A 13,030-nucleotide genomic window follows, 5' to 3' on the forward strand; every position below is an offset into this window, starting at 1 on the left:
GATTGGAATTGATCTGAAAAAAGTATTATGACGATCAAGTAAATATTGTGTGTTAAAAGTGTATAGTAAAAGCTAATTAAAGCGTACCTTACATTTTACTACATGATATATTTATAATATTTAGTCATGAGTCTTTATTGTGATGGACCGAATCTATCAAATATTAGTGTAAAACGATTTTTAGCATGATCTATGATTTATAGGGAGATATATTGATATATTTAGGGTGTCACCCAGATTTAATGAAACATAATCATGATTCATAAGAACTTTTCATAATTATCATTTATTAAATGTCTTTAATATATTAATACGATCGGTTTATAATATCATATATTATTACGCTTATAATATAATGTTTTATTAGTGTGTTCTTAAATGAAAAATTAATTTACACTATGTTACAAAGTATTTTTAAATATGTTAATGCTTTAATTGGATATAATTTTGAGGGGGAATAATTAAGAGCGTGTATTTTATCTACTGGTGAGGGTTGTCACCCTATAAATTGAGCATAAGTTAATTCTAGTGTGGTCGAAATTACCTTTTTTTTTATAAACTATATTTTTCAAAGCTTGAACTAGTTTAAGAAAAAAATATTAAATCTGTGATTCTAGTGAAATAAAACATTTTTCACAAAAATAGTAATGTCAATTTAAAATAATTCATTAAAATCCTAATAAATAAAAAGAAAACAAAAATACTCAACAGATACACGGTTATAAATATTTTTGATAAAAAAAATAAATGTTATCTTATTTATCTATTTTATAAGTAACTTTACTGGTTTGGTAAAATATATAAAAACAAATTATTGTACAAGATTTTAATTTGTAAACTATAAGTTATACTTTTAACTTATTTAAATTTTTATTATATTTTTATTCTTTTATTGTTTTTACCATTTACTTTCTTTAATAGTTTGAGTTAATACAGAACAGTAATTGAAAAATATATTGAATACTTATTTTAATTATTTTTCTGATTTTAGTATTTATTAAATGTTTTTTTTATATAGTTCAACTTAAATAAAATTAAAAATAAAAAATTGAAATAACGAATAATTAATCACATCATGCTATGTGAAAGTAAATAAATTTTTTAATTTAATTAATGATACTCTTTAAATCAGTTAGTTTAAATAAATGTTACATGTAATATAAAGAGATGAAAGTTGTAATTACATATCTCCTTTTGATTTTGCTTTCAATTTCGTTTAGGTTTTTTATTCTACTAATCAATCATTACTTGAATTCACCACTTTTATTAACACATGATTTGAAGTGCTGCAAATTACTAACAAAAGTTAAAGTTAACCTATCACCAAAACAGAGCCTCAGAGGTTTGTCTCTGTCTTGCAGCCCCATCACATTTGCCAAGAACCAACTTCCATTTTATTCACACCGAGGAACAAAATCTATCATCTCAAATCAAAATCACATTCTGACTATACAATATATAGTACCATATGGGATTTATGGACAAAAACTAAGTAACAAAAACATCATAAAGTAAACTACACAAGAACATATGCAAGGAAATTATATTTTAAATATCTAACTAAAAATATATAAATATGAATAACTATATTCCAAAACTCAAATAAAATTTTTAAAACTTCTCAAACGCTCTTACACCTACATCATTATTTGTTCGTGTACATAATATAATCAATGTAGTTCATAACACAACAAAGAGGATATGCTAAACCAATTTTAGATGCATTGAACGGATTAGGCATTCGCTCAAGTTTAAAGCTCGGGTGCGGAGCAAATATGGAGTAGAGAATATCCAAAATATGTACTTCAATCCATTTAAGTTTTAGCTAAGCAAATTTAACAGATTCTGCATACTAAATACTAACTTGTACTAGAAATTTAACATTTCTAACAACTTAAATATATTTTTGAAGTTGTGTTAAAGACCAATTCAAACAACATATAAGTATTTTTTCTTATCTTAATTGTTTATTTTCAAAGAGATTTTCAAAACCAAATAAAGGGTTACTTTAAAATCTATGAACCCAGAGTACGTTATCCAGACATAATATATGTTGAGAGATGATATTTTTTTAATTGTCTTTACCAAAACTGATGTAAAAAATATAGTGAATGGATAATAAGATATCTTTATAATAAATAAAAACTTATTATTAGATTTAAAAATATAATTGAAATAAATTGAGTATTATCTAATTTTTGAATAGATAGTTTGGAAAAAGAAAAGTTAGAAAGAAAATGAAAGAGATAGAAACAAGGGGAACGGTTGTTGCCCTTTGTTTTCAAGGGTTTACAAACTCAACTATTGTGATTTATAGATTTTAACATCCGTTTAAAAATATCTTATTCTTCTTATTTTATCAAATACTTTATTAACGACGAAGATTTTGAATAAGAATCTTTAAAATCTTAACTAAATTACCAGTGATACCATGTTTTTTTTATCGATAACTTTTTCATCAACATAATTATTTTTATTGAATCTTCTTTTTTTTATTAATTTTGTATGTTATAGATGAACTTTGATATCTTGACAACCATTCGTAAAAAAAAAACTACTTGATAAATAACTATATTAACATTCTAAACATATATTTATATGTTATTATATTAGTAAATAAAGTAGTTAAGTAGGTTTTTTTTTTCATAAGAGTTCTAAAGTATATTTTTTCATAAGTATGTCATTACCTGTTAGGTGACTAAAGACAAAATAAGAAAACAAAAAAATGTAAGCAGTAAACTCTTATTTTGGTTTATCTCTTGTATAGTGATAATTTTATTTGGTCTATTTTTTTTTTTTTCACTGAAGTTATATATGGATACTGTTTGACTTTTATAAGAACCTTTATCATGGCATGTTTGATGTCATAGATTTTATATTAGTATTATCTTATTTGCAATGATACTCTCAACTAGTAACATCAAATGGGACAAAAACTTTAGGTTAAATTTTTACATATGAATACTCAATAACCCATGATTAAGGCATGTGACATAGGTCCAACCTAGTAATGTTATAGCTTTTGAAAGGTGTCAATGAGTGTTTTTAAGGTATTGGATAAGAAAATAATGGAATTGGTTATAAAAAAATAAATTTGAATTTTAAAGTAATTGAGAATATTAAAGATGTATTCATTTTTTTTAACACTATGTTCTTCAAATATCTCTTAGCAAAAACAAAAACAAGTGTTAAGATAATAATACAATAAAAATTGAAAATAACATCCACGCCTTTTAAAACTTAACTTATAAAATAATGATAAAAAAATGCAAGTGTTAGGAAAGTCATATTTGGAAGCATAAAAAATTATAATTTTTTTTTTATCAACAATAAAGATTGAATAACAGAAACCAAGGGTGGTTCAACCCTTATACATACCTAAATAATATGAATCAATTTCTCTAGTCTCCCAAACTAACATAAAATTATAATAAAAACAGTTAAAAACTTATAGTAAGTGGTTCATCGAATAATTGTCTTAAGTTGAATTGTGAAGTATAATAATAATTAAAAAAAAAATAGTTCTATGCTTATGAGGTATAGAAGAAACATAACAAATGTATGTTTACAAATCAAAATTACATGCATATGAGGTATGAGGTGTAAGTAAAAACATAACAAATGCATGCTTACAAATAATGTTTTGATGTTTAAACTATTAAGAGTACATACAAATAAAATAAAAAAATGTAAAAATTATAAGAATAATTATGAGTTAGAGTGAGATTTTCTTGTAGTTGAAGTATTGTTATATATAGGTTCTAAAATCCTTGCATTTAGGACTAGATAATGAATATAAAGATAAAATAGTTATCCTTTTTGAATTAATTATGTTTGATACTATGTTTAAGATATAACATAAAATAGTAAATTTCTTCAACTTTATCTCTTATATGGTTATGTGTTGATAAAACTAATTTATAAGTAACTTTATATTATCTCACATGAAATAGTATAAAAACTCTAAACTAAAGATCTTAGTATAAGTACCTGAATATATATTTTTAGTTCAAACCCTCATTTTTGTTTACTTTTATAGGGATGAAAGAGTTTCAATAAGCTTCAAAAAATATTATGATAAAATATAATTTAAAACTTTAAAAGCTTAAGGCTTAACATATGGTTAAACTCAGAGAAATCACATGTCTTAATATTATTAGGCTTCAGATGCATTGTTACCTTTAAAATCAAATATTTTTATCGTGATTTTGCCTTTAAAAATTTAAAATTAAGGGTGTTTAAAACTAAACCAACCCAATTTAAAATTGAATAAAAAAATTGAAACACAATAAATCAAATTTAAAAAAAAATTACATTACACATAGATCAAAATTAAATCACACTGTGTTGAAAATACCTTTACTTAAAATATGTCATGATCTCAGAATTTACTCAAAATATGTCATGATGAGTTAAGAAAAGAAATATATATATATATATATATATATATATATATATAAATTATGTGTCACTTTAAGCAATAAAGATACATGCCTTTTGGACATATGAGAAAACTGGAATAAACTATTCCACCAATAAACGTTAGACAAGTTTGTTGATTGGTGTAATAAACAATTAAAATTTAAAAATATTGTTTTGTCCTGCAGATTATTATTTAATAGTTACTTGGATTCATCTTTCGATGTTAAAGTTTGACACTTCGAAAGCAATGGCGGTTTTTTCAAGATGGTTAAAGCTTGGGTTCATTCCACAATTCCTTTTCAATAATGACAAATAACTTCAACTTTCTATATTCCTTCAAGAGCAAGACGACAACCATAAATTATCATGGTTAAAACACGCTATAATTCTATGGGGAAACAAAGATTAGAAATAATATATCAATTTTATTTAATAATCTACCTTTTGCAAAATTAAAATTCTCGAAAAGATATGAAGTTGAATTATAAAATTTGTAACAATCAATCCTCATAATAATCATTATTTTTGCATGAATGATTATTTTTTAAAATTTTATCATTGTAATTTTATTCATTAACAAGATTCATTTTAAAATAAATAGAATACTTTTTTTACACCTTTTAAGTAAAAGAGTCTTCATATATTAAATGAATCAAATACTTGGTGGGGATTCGTAGATACTCAGAACAAATGTTATGTTCTCCACCACAGTCCAATTTATGAAATTTGTATTCATATCTCACTCGCAGAAAATTTACAGAGATTGAAGATTTTTTTTCAAGTTTTTCCATCAAACAAAAGAAGATTGTAATTAAAATGTTTAAAGGAATTTTTAGTTAAAAAAACTTGTGGTACACAATAAACAATAACCTTATGTCCTCATTGCTAGGGACAACTAGTGAATATAGTGATTGTTAATAAAAAAAAAATCAATTAAACTTGGTAAAGGTGGTCATGTTTTTTTTCTTTTTAAAATTTGGTTGAGAGAATAAGCTCCTTTTTTTTATTAAACAAAATTTAAGATTAACAGAATTAAGAAAAAAATTGGAGGCAGAAATAGATTCACATGCATTGACGTGTTTGCATTTTATAAAACCCCAGTTTCCTAATTTCTTTATTTTAACCAATGGTTATTGGTATAAAATAGTATACAAGAAATGAAAGTTTTTGCAATATGATCTAACACATCAAATTACAGTGTAAAACTTTATTTAGACCCTTATCAAATTTAATCAAGCAATGAAGATTGGATTTTAAATGTAGAAAGTGGGCCATGGTCTCACTTTTATCATTTATACTCTAATTTATGTGGTGCTGTACAAGATAAACAAGCCATGGAAGTTTCTGTCTGTACATATGTGTGTAACGACTGTAAACAAAATTCACCAAAGGGAATTGACTAAGCAAAATAATTAAACCAAAGTTTGTGTGTGAAAACTCATCTCAATACTACCATTGGTAATTGGTCTAGTAAGTTTGAAAAAATCCATGACAAGACAAAGAAAAAGAGAGAGTATTATATAGGAGTAAAAAGTGTTGCTAAACCTTGATCCACTGCTATCTGCAATTTGTCATAGGCCATCAAAGTCTTCTCCTCACACTTGTAAGTTCCTTTGCCTCTTGCCAGAACCTCACCATCCGCATCTATGATCCCTTCTTTCTCTTTGTCTTTGGTGCGTGGACCAGGTTGCAAGCTGAAAGCTTTCACCTGTATATTGTTGTGAAGATACAAAAAAGTTTCGTAACGCAAATAAACCAAAGCATGGGCATTTCAAAAGCTCGAAGTAACTGCTAAAAAGCATTGCGTTTAAACATATTCATGATCACACCTTTAGGTACGTGACGTACGGAGATTTTACATGTTCTCCTGTACTCAAGTCTGACATCATTGATAGTAATGGTAGCGTTGGGCAATTCTTGGTAATGATCAAGTCCAAATAACCATCAGAGAACTGCATTTACAAGATTACAGTAACAAAGGCTCAAATCCGTAAGTAATAATGCTTATCATACATATGCATGTGCATGTGAGCCTGTGTATAACACAATGTCCCCAGTTGGCAGAACCTTTTGAGAGTGAAATTTTACACCATTAACAATATTCAGATGGATTTTCTTATATGTGAAAAATTCATGAAGTAATTAAAGAGTTCAGATGGTTCATAGTATAGTGGTGTCTAACATGTGAATATTTTTATTAAAAAAATAAAATTCAAGAGTTCAGATATTTATACTCTACTGTGCTAATTTTAATCTTCAATTTCCATACATTGTTGTTAGTGAATCATTAAAATCGAGCAAATTAAGATGTAAATAATAACTTCTTATTGTAAAAAGCTACTATATATAGGGTGGATATGCTATCAAATTGATACATAACTGGTCCTAGTAATGGTGTCATCACTGTCATACACAATTGGAAACATTTCCCACTCAAAACTGACCTTTGCACCAGGTGCTGCCAGTGTGTCTTCCGCACCCCAAGGTACATTGTGAAGCCAGACAGAAATAAAGGGTCCATTTATAACTCTCCAATTCAAATTTTCCACGTTTATTTCAGGTCCTAGATAACAAAGCCTTTCTTTATTAGCATGTTCTGCTTCATTTGGACCACTGTTGCTTCCTTTGCTAGTAGTAGATTTTCCAGGGTAACTTGTTGGCTCCCCAAAAGCTTCATACCCAGGTGCAGGCACAAAAGAAACACATCCAATGTATTGCCTCAAATTCAAGAGTCGACAGAGACCCTAAAGCAGGAAAGCAGCGAGTAAAGAAAACTATAATGAACAAATTCAATCACTTATCTGTCAAAAGAATCGCAGTGCAAGTTTTCCAATGAAAATCAAAGTTGCATTACAAGCATAGTTATGTTACATCCTATACTTCCTCACTAAAGGATTATTACAAAAACAAAGAGGTTATAATCACCCTTCAAAACAGAAATGAAAAAAAATGAGGGAAAGTAAGAAATCATCCGCTAAGAACAAAACCAATTGCCCTTAGTCCTTACCACAAAGCAATTATGCATTTCCCTTTTCCTTTATAATTTGGATCAATTTCTCAAGAGACATGTAAAACTACCCTATGAAATACCAAGTAAAACGAAAGTGCTGAAAAACTGAAAATAAACAGCACCAAAATTAGAGAGGTATACAGTATATATTGGACTAGATTGACACTTTTGTCAAGTGTGTATACAGATTTTTTGTAAAAGAATCTCTTCCTTTAAAAATACTTTTTTAGTTCATCATATGTTTTTTTGTCTCATCCTTTCAAAATAATCTGAAACATAAAAAATGAAAAATCTAATTAAAATAAAAAAAAACTATTCAAAATAGCTTCTAGCATCTCATAAAATTAGCCACTTCTTTAAAAAAATTACTTTTATGATTGTAAACAAATTGAAAATAGCTTATGCTATTTTTTTTAATCTCTAAAAAATAATCACCCGATTGTTTTACTAATCACCTTTCTCTAATCTGTAAAAAAACTTGCCTATATTCTATTCTAGTGCTAAAAATCAATACTGTATTTTCTTAACTAAGTATTAGAAGACATTCTACATAACGTAAATATCTTCAGATTGTAAAATACAAGAAACTAAAGCAGATGGCCTGCAATTTAATGCTTATTTTTCTTTTATTCGTGGTCCTTCAATCAAACCAAGTAGAAGATAATTGCAATGATAATCCATATAAGAGAGACACATATAAGTGAAATAAAAACATCATAAATAAACATGTGGAAATTATAAAATGGATTACTGACATAGAAATCTAGACGAGCGCTTCCCATCCACCTAAACTTTTCAGACTCTATGTCAACGTCTGCCACCAGACCTGAAATAGAATAATATCTCCATTGTTATAATATGTGAACTGAATTGCATGGTTGGAATCATATGCAGACCCAAGTTGGGAGGGGACAAATCAAGAAAAGAAAGAAAAAATTACAAAAAAGTTGGCCTAGATGTTTTAGCACATCTTCAACCACTTCACTGAATAATCCATTACACAGAGAGTAATTACCCCATGCAAGCATCAATATACTGAAAAATCGGATTTCTCCTTGTATGATGGTAGCCACATCAAGTGGTCGTTTATTGCCTGTCAGTATTTAATAAACAGTTTAGACCTATAATAGCACAGAAAAAATGGACATGACAAGTTTGTACGGGATGGATCAAAACCTCGTATAATGGCATGGACGGCATTAGCTATTTCACAAGGATCACCAACTGAATCAAGAAGTGATTTTGCCATGCCATTTCCCGTACCTTCAACGCATGGAAGAACTTATTAGCTGGGTAAAACAAAACTGCGCAGTTACCCATAAACTTATTGTGTACAGATAACAAAAGATAAACCCAGTTAATAACCGCACCTCTCACTTTTAGGCGATAAAGTCTAATTAGATAAATCCTATTCAACAAAGCAATGAGAATGATAAACCTGCAGGAACTACCCCAAGGGGTATCTTTATTGCCGTATTCCAATCCTCTCTTTGAAGAAGTCCATTTACAACCTACTAAAATGTGCATGATTGTTAGATTAAGAAAAACAATTAAAAACAAAGACATCAAAAGTGAACCACTGCAAAAGTATTCTAGAATGTTCAGGTTACATGATAAAACTTAGAAGTGAACCACGTTGCTATTTAAATTCCCACATGTGTCATAACTTGCATTCCAATCTTCTGAGCTTCATTGGAATACCATAATCAAATCCCCAAAGACCATTAAGTTTCTCAGGAAAGAACAGATCAAGGTATTGACTATATGTTTTTCAATTAGTCCATGAGCATGAGCCAATAAACCAGTACATCATTAGCATATCTTGAAAGGATAACTCAAAATGGTTTACAAGCAGCATATACATATATTGTTTAATTCATACATTAAGAGCATATCTCTCATGAAGGGTAAAGAAAAATGTGATCTGAATACTATTATGATCAAAATTTTGCTTAATAATCGTGGACATGATGACGATGATGAATGATAATAGCACACTGCAACAAGGATAATAGCAATGAAACTAACCTCTACCAAAATTCCATCTCCACTAACACAAACAATCCCATCGTATTTGGTAATATCTAGCGATTGAGTAACTTCCTTTGCATGGAGCTGATGCTTGGTTTCTGAGGAAAATCATATCATATAAGTATACAAATACAAATACATTTGAAAGGACAATAGCAACGACAACGAAACATGGTCGAAGAATTAGAGCACCTTGGACAGTAATTTCGATTTGAGCATCTTCAAGAAGAGGTTTCACTTGTTCATCGAAAATCTTTGCAGCGGATTTCTTCCCACCAAATGGATTAACAAAAACAAACAACCTCTTAGGGCGACCTACATTATGGCAAAATTCAGTACACGTTTGAATTTCAGTTTGGAGAAGTGGAGAACTCAAAACAAAAGTAGTCCTACTTCACAACAACAAATTTCTTTTCCCATTTTGACACTAAAAATTCCCGATTGAACATTGAAATTTAGAAAAGTACTTTTTAAACTTTTATCGATATACTTTCAGACTTCAAAACACATGCAACACAGTAACAACAACAGAAAGGTGAAATTTAATTTACCGAGAGAATCAACGAATTCACAAAGCTTTTGGCACCAGAGCCTGTGCGATTCCTCAGAGGAGGGCATGAAGACGACGTCGTTCCGAGCGAGTCTTGTCGAGGCGCCGGTGCTGCAGCATCCATCTCTGGTCTCGACGAGGCTCTTGATCTTGATGTAGGGCCCACTGGTGACGAAACTGAGGAAGTCCTTTTCAACAGACAAACAGCGGTGAACTCCCTCCGACCACCACAGACGGCCGTCGGCGAGCAGGGCAAGCGGCGTTACGGTGCCGTTGACGGTGACACGGTCGGACATTAAGGGACGCTGCTGGGGATCCATAGCCGGTTTAAGTCTGGGTTGGCCCACCCTGTCGCCCGGTTCGATAATGATAATTAAACCCAAAAACCGGGTTTGGGCGTTTGAGTGGAGAGAGATATGCGCTTTAAGCAAAGTATTACAAATCTTACAATGCAACCCTTCTTTGACCCAACCACTCTCTCAGACCACACTACACAACACATCATAATTCCTTTTTCCCTCTAAATAAATAAATATTAAATATTCCATTACGTATTTTTATTAAATAAATAAATAAATTTATTTTATTACAACTAAAATTATCTGATTAAAAAATACATCAAAAGTCTCTAATAGTATGTATAATGAGAATATATCGATTATAAACAATATTGAAAGATCAAATAAAATTAGAGACTTAAATTAAAATAAAATAAATATAAACAATTTGATTAGGGGTTTAATTTAATGTTTTTAATTCATGAAATATTAAATTTTAAAAAAAATCCTAGATATTATTCGAGACGTAAGTATATTGGGAAATTTGAAAATATATTTAAATTAGTTTAATAGTTTACTATTATTTGTTTTTAGTTTTTCACTAAATTTTTAATTATTGTAGGTTATTATTAGCAAAATCAATTAGAAAAATAACAGCAAAATTTAAAAAAACTAGCTTTCAGTAGTTGAAAGCTAAGACAAACTATCTTTTGAATTTATAACTTTTTTTTTTAATTTTGATTTTTCTAAATTATGTATGCCAAATCAATTACTTTTAATGATGTTATTTATTTTATGTTATATTATTAATTACTAATCTTATATAATATATTAAATTAATTTTAAGTCATTCAAAATAAATATAAAATAGTTAAGTAATATTCAAAGTTTAATTAAGTTATTTACGTCTCTTAAATAATAATTAAGTTTATCTTATTTAAACGTTAATGTAATAATTATTATACGGATAAGAACGAATGAATGAATATAAAAAAAAAATTACTGAATTAAAAAATATTTAAGATAATGTCTTAAAAATTATAAGTTAGTGAGAAAAATTATTTATGTGATATTTTGATAATGATAAGAAGCTTTCCAGTTTAAAAAAACATGGCAAATATAATAAAAAAACTAAAAATTACAATCATGATTGTGTCATAATATATTTTGTTCTAAAAAAAGTACTTATTTGTCTCTCATTTAACCAACATAATTCATTATGTTGCCATAACTAGTCATTTGTAGGCATTTATTTAACTTTTGTGAAGAAAATTCAGCTTCTGTCCCATTTCCTCTTTTTTCTTCTCCACTTATTCATCTAAACTACTATTTTCCATTTCTGTACACATACATGCTATTAGTGAATTACTCCCTTCTTTCCATAACTTCTTCTAATTGTTTCAATTTTTTTAAAATACTATCAGTACTAGAGATTCAGACACGTCTTTTAAATGGTCGGTTAGTATCGAACTATAGGTATCGGTGAAATGTCAAATTCAAAAAATGTTTATTAAATTTTTAACAATTCTAACACAATCTTAATTTATTTTCTAAAAACTCAAATTTATTATATAATTTTTTATTATGATTATAAAAATAAAGAACAAAACCTTTTGAACCAATAATGAAAAATATTTTGTTTAAAAAAAACTTAAACATACTTGTGGACATACATCTTTATTGTCAATTTATATAATTCATAATTATATGATATATAAATCTGTGTCTCGGTATTAAACATTTTAGAGATTATACATATCTTCGTAGTATTTATACAAATGTATGTGATATATATAGGTGAAGTTTGATTATTAATTATATTAAAATTTTAAAATTGATTTTGATTGATGAAACTTATTTTTTTTTAAATAAAAAATTGCTGAATTCATTATTACCTTTTCCAAACTCCACTACAGTGTTTTATTTTGTTTAGTTTATTTAGGTTTGGATCATGCGACAAAGTTTTGCTGACCCTTATTAAATAAAGAGAGGATTGGGAAAGATTTTTTGTTCTTATCGTTGGAGGTAACGTGGTACTTATCACACTTTTGCAACACCTTCATTATGTCACCTTATCCCTTTTCGCTTTTCTTTCCATATACACTAACATTTTCATAACCGTAAAAGCTTCAAAAAGAAACTCCTCAAAAATCATTTCTGCAACACTTTTTGAGATTCTTAATATACTTACTTTAAGCTATTTTAAAACTTGAATGGATTATATTTTCCTTAATGTTATAAAAAAGTATTTTCCCAAAAATAATGTATAAGTTGAAAGATAAAAAGGTCGTCAGCATGTTAAGAGTTAAAATAATATAAATAAATAATAGTATACGAAATCACTGTATCAAAGTTGTACTGTCTAGGCCGAAAAGTCTCGACCGAAAGTCTTGACCGAAAGGTTAAATATAAAAAATAAATAAGTAAAATTAAATTAGTGATTATAGCAAAGCCCATGAGATGGACCCAAATATACAGGTGTGTGTTTTCAAAATGTTAGGTGCAAAAAGAAAAGATCAAAGTAACTCTTAAGCCCAATAAGAGAGCCTTATAAATAGAGGTTCAACTCAAGAGGTAAGGGGATTCAATTTATCTGATGAACATAAAACTATATCTGACTTTGGCATCGGAGTGCCTTGCAGGTACACACACCCACCTGTGAGGAGAAGAACCCGAGAGCACCTAGCTGAAGGAGAAGCCGAGAGCACCTAGCTGAAGGAGAAGCCGAGAGCACTTAGC

The 13,030-nt window shown here is 28.4% G+C and overlaps 1 protein-coding gene across 2 annotated transcripts; it reads right to left on the reverse strand.

Annotated features, from left to right (window-relative positions):
• Positions 1-5,673: 5,673 nt before the first annotated feature.
• On the reverse strand, positions 5,674-10,513 carry LOC137832650 (sphingosine kinase 1-like). Of its 2 annotated transcripts, none has more exons than XM_068640932.1 (10): positions 10,015-10,513; positions 9,656-9,778; positions 9,461-9,561; positions 8,871-8,943; positions 8,609-8,695; positions 8,448-8,525; positions 8,188-8,258; positions 6,867-7,166; positions 6,252-6,374; positions 5,674-6,130 (listed from the first exon to the last, which is right to left on the reverse strand). In XM_068640932.1, exons 1-10 carry the CDS (start codon positions 10,331-10,333, stop codon positions 5,939-5,941), a joined length of 1,467 nt encoding a protein of 488 aa, XP_068497033.1. In that variant the 5' UTR covers positions 10,334-10,513; the 3' UTR covers positions 5,674-5,938. The 2 variants fall into 2 exon arrangements, with proteins under 2 accessions (XP_068497033.1, XP_068497034.1); XM_068640933.1 differs by having other exon boundaries at positions 8,803-8,943; positions 10,015-10,488.
• Between the last annotated feature and the right edge of the window lie 2,517 nt (positions 10,514-13,030).

This window comes from Phaseolus vulgaris, chromosome 6, assembly GCF_000499845.2.
Source record: "Phaseolus vulgaris cultivar G19833 chromosome 6, P. vulgaris v2.0, whole genome shotgun sequence".
Lineage (NCBI taxonomy): Eukaryota > Viridiplantae > Streptophyta > Magnoliopsida > Fabales > Fabaceae > Phaseolus > Phaseolus vulgaris.

Excerpts from the sequence above, each read along its gene's own strand:
- LOC137832650 (XM_068640932.1), bottom strand. The coding sequence starts at position 10,333 with ATGGATCCCCAGCAGCGTCCCTTAATGTCCGACCGTGTCACCGTCAAC. Across the intron at positions 8,944-9,460 it reads GAGATGGAATTTTGGTAGAG|GTTGTAAATGGACTTCTTCA; the intron begins GTTAGTTTCATT and ends ACATTTTAGTAG. Across the intron at positions 8,259-8,447 it reads TATATTGATGCTTGCATGGG|GTCTGGTGGCAGACGTTGAC; the intron begins GTAATTACTCTC and ends ATTCTATTTCAG.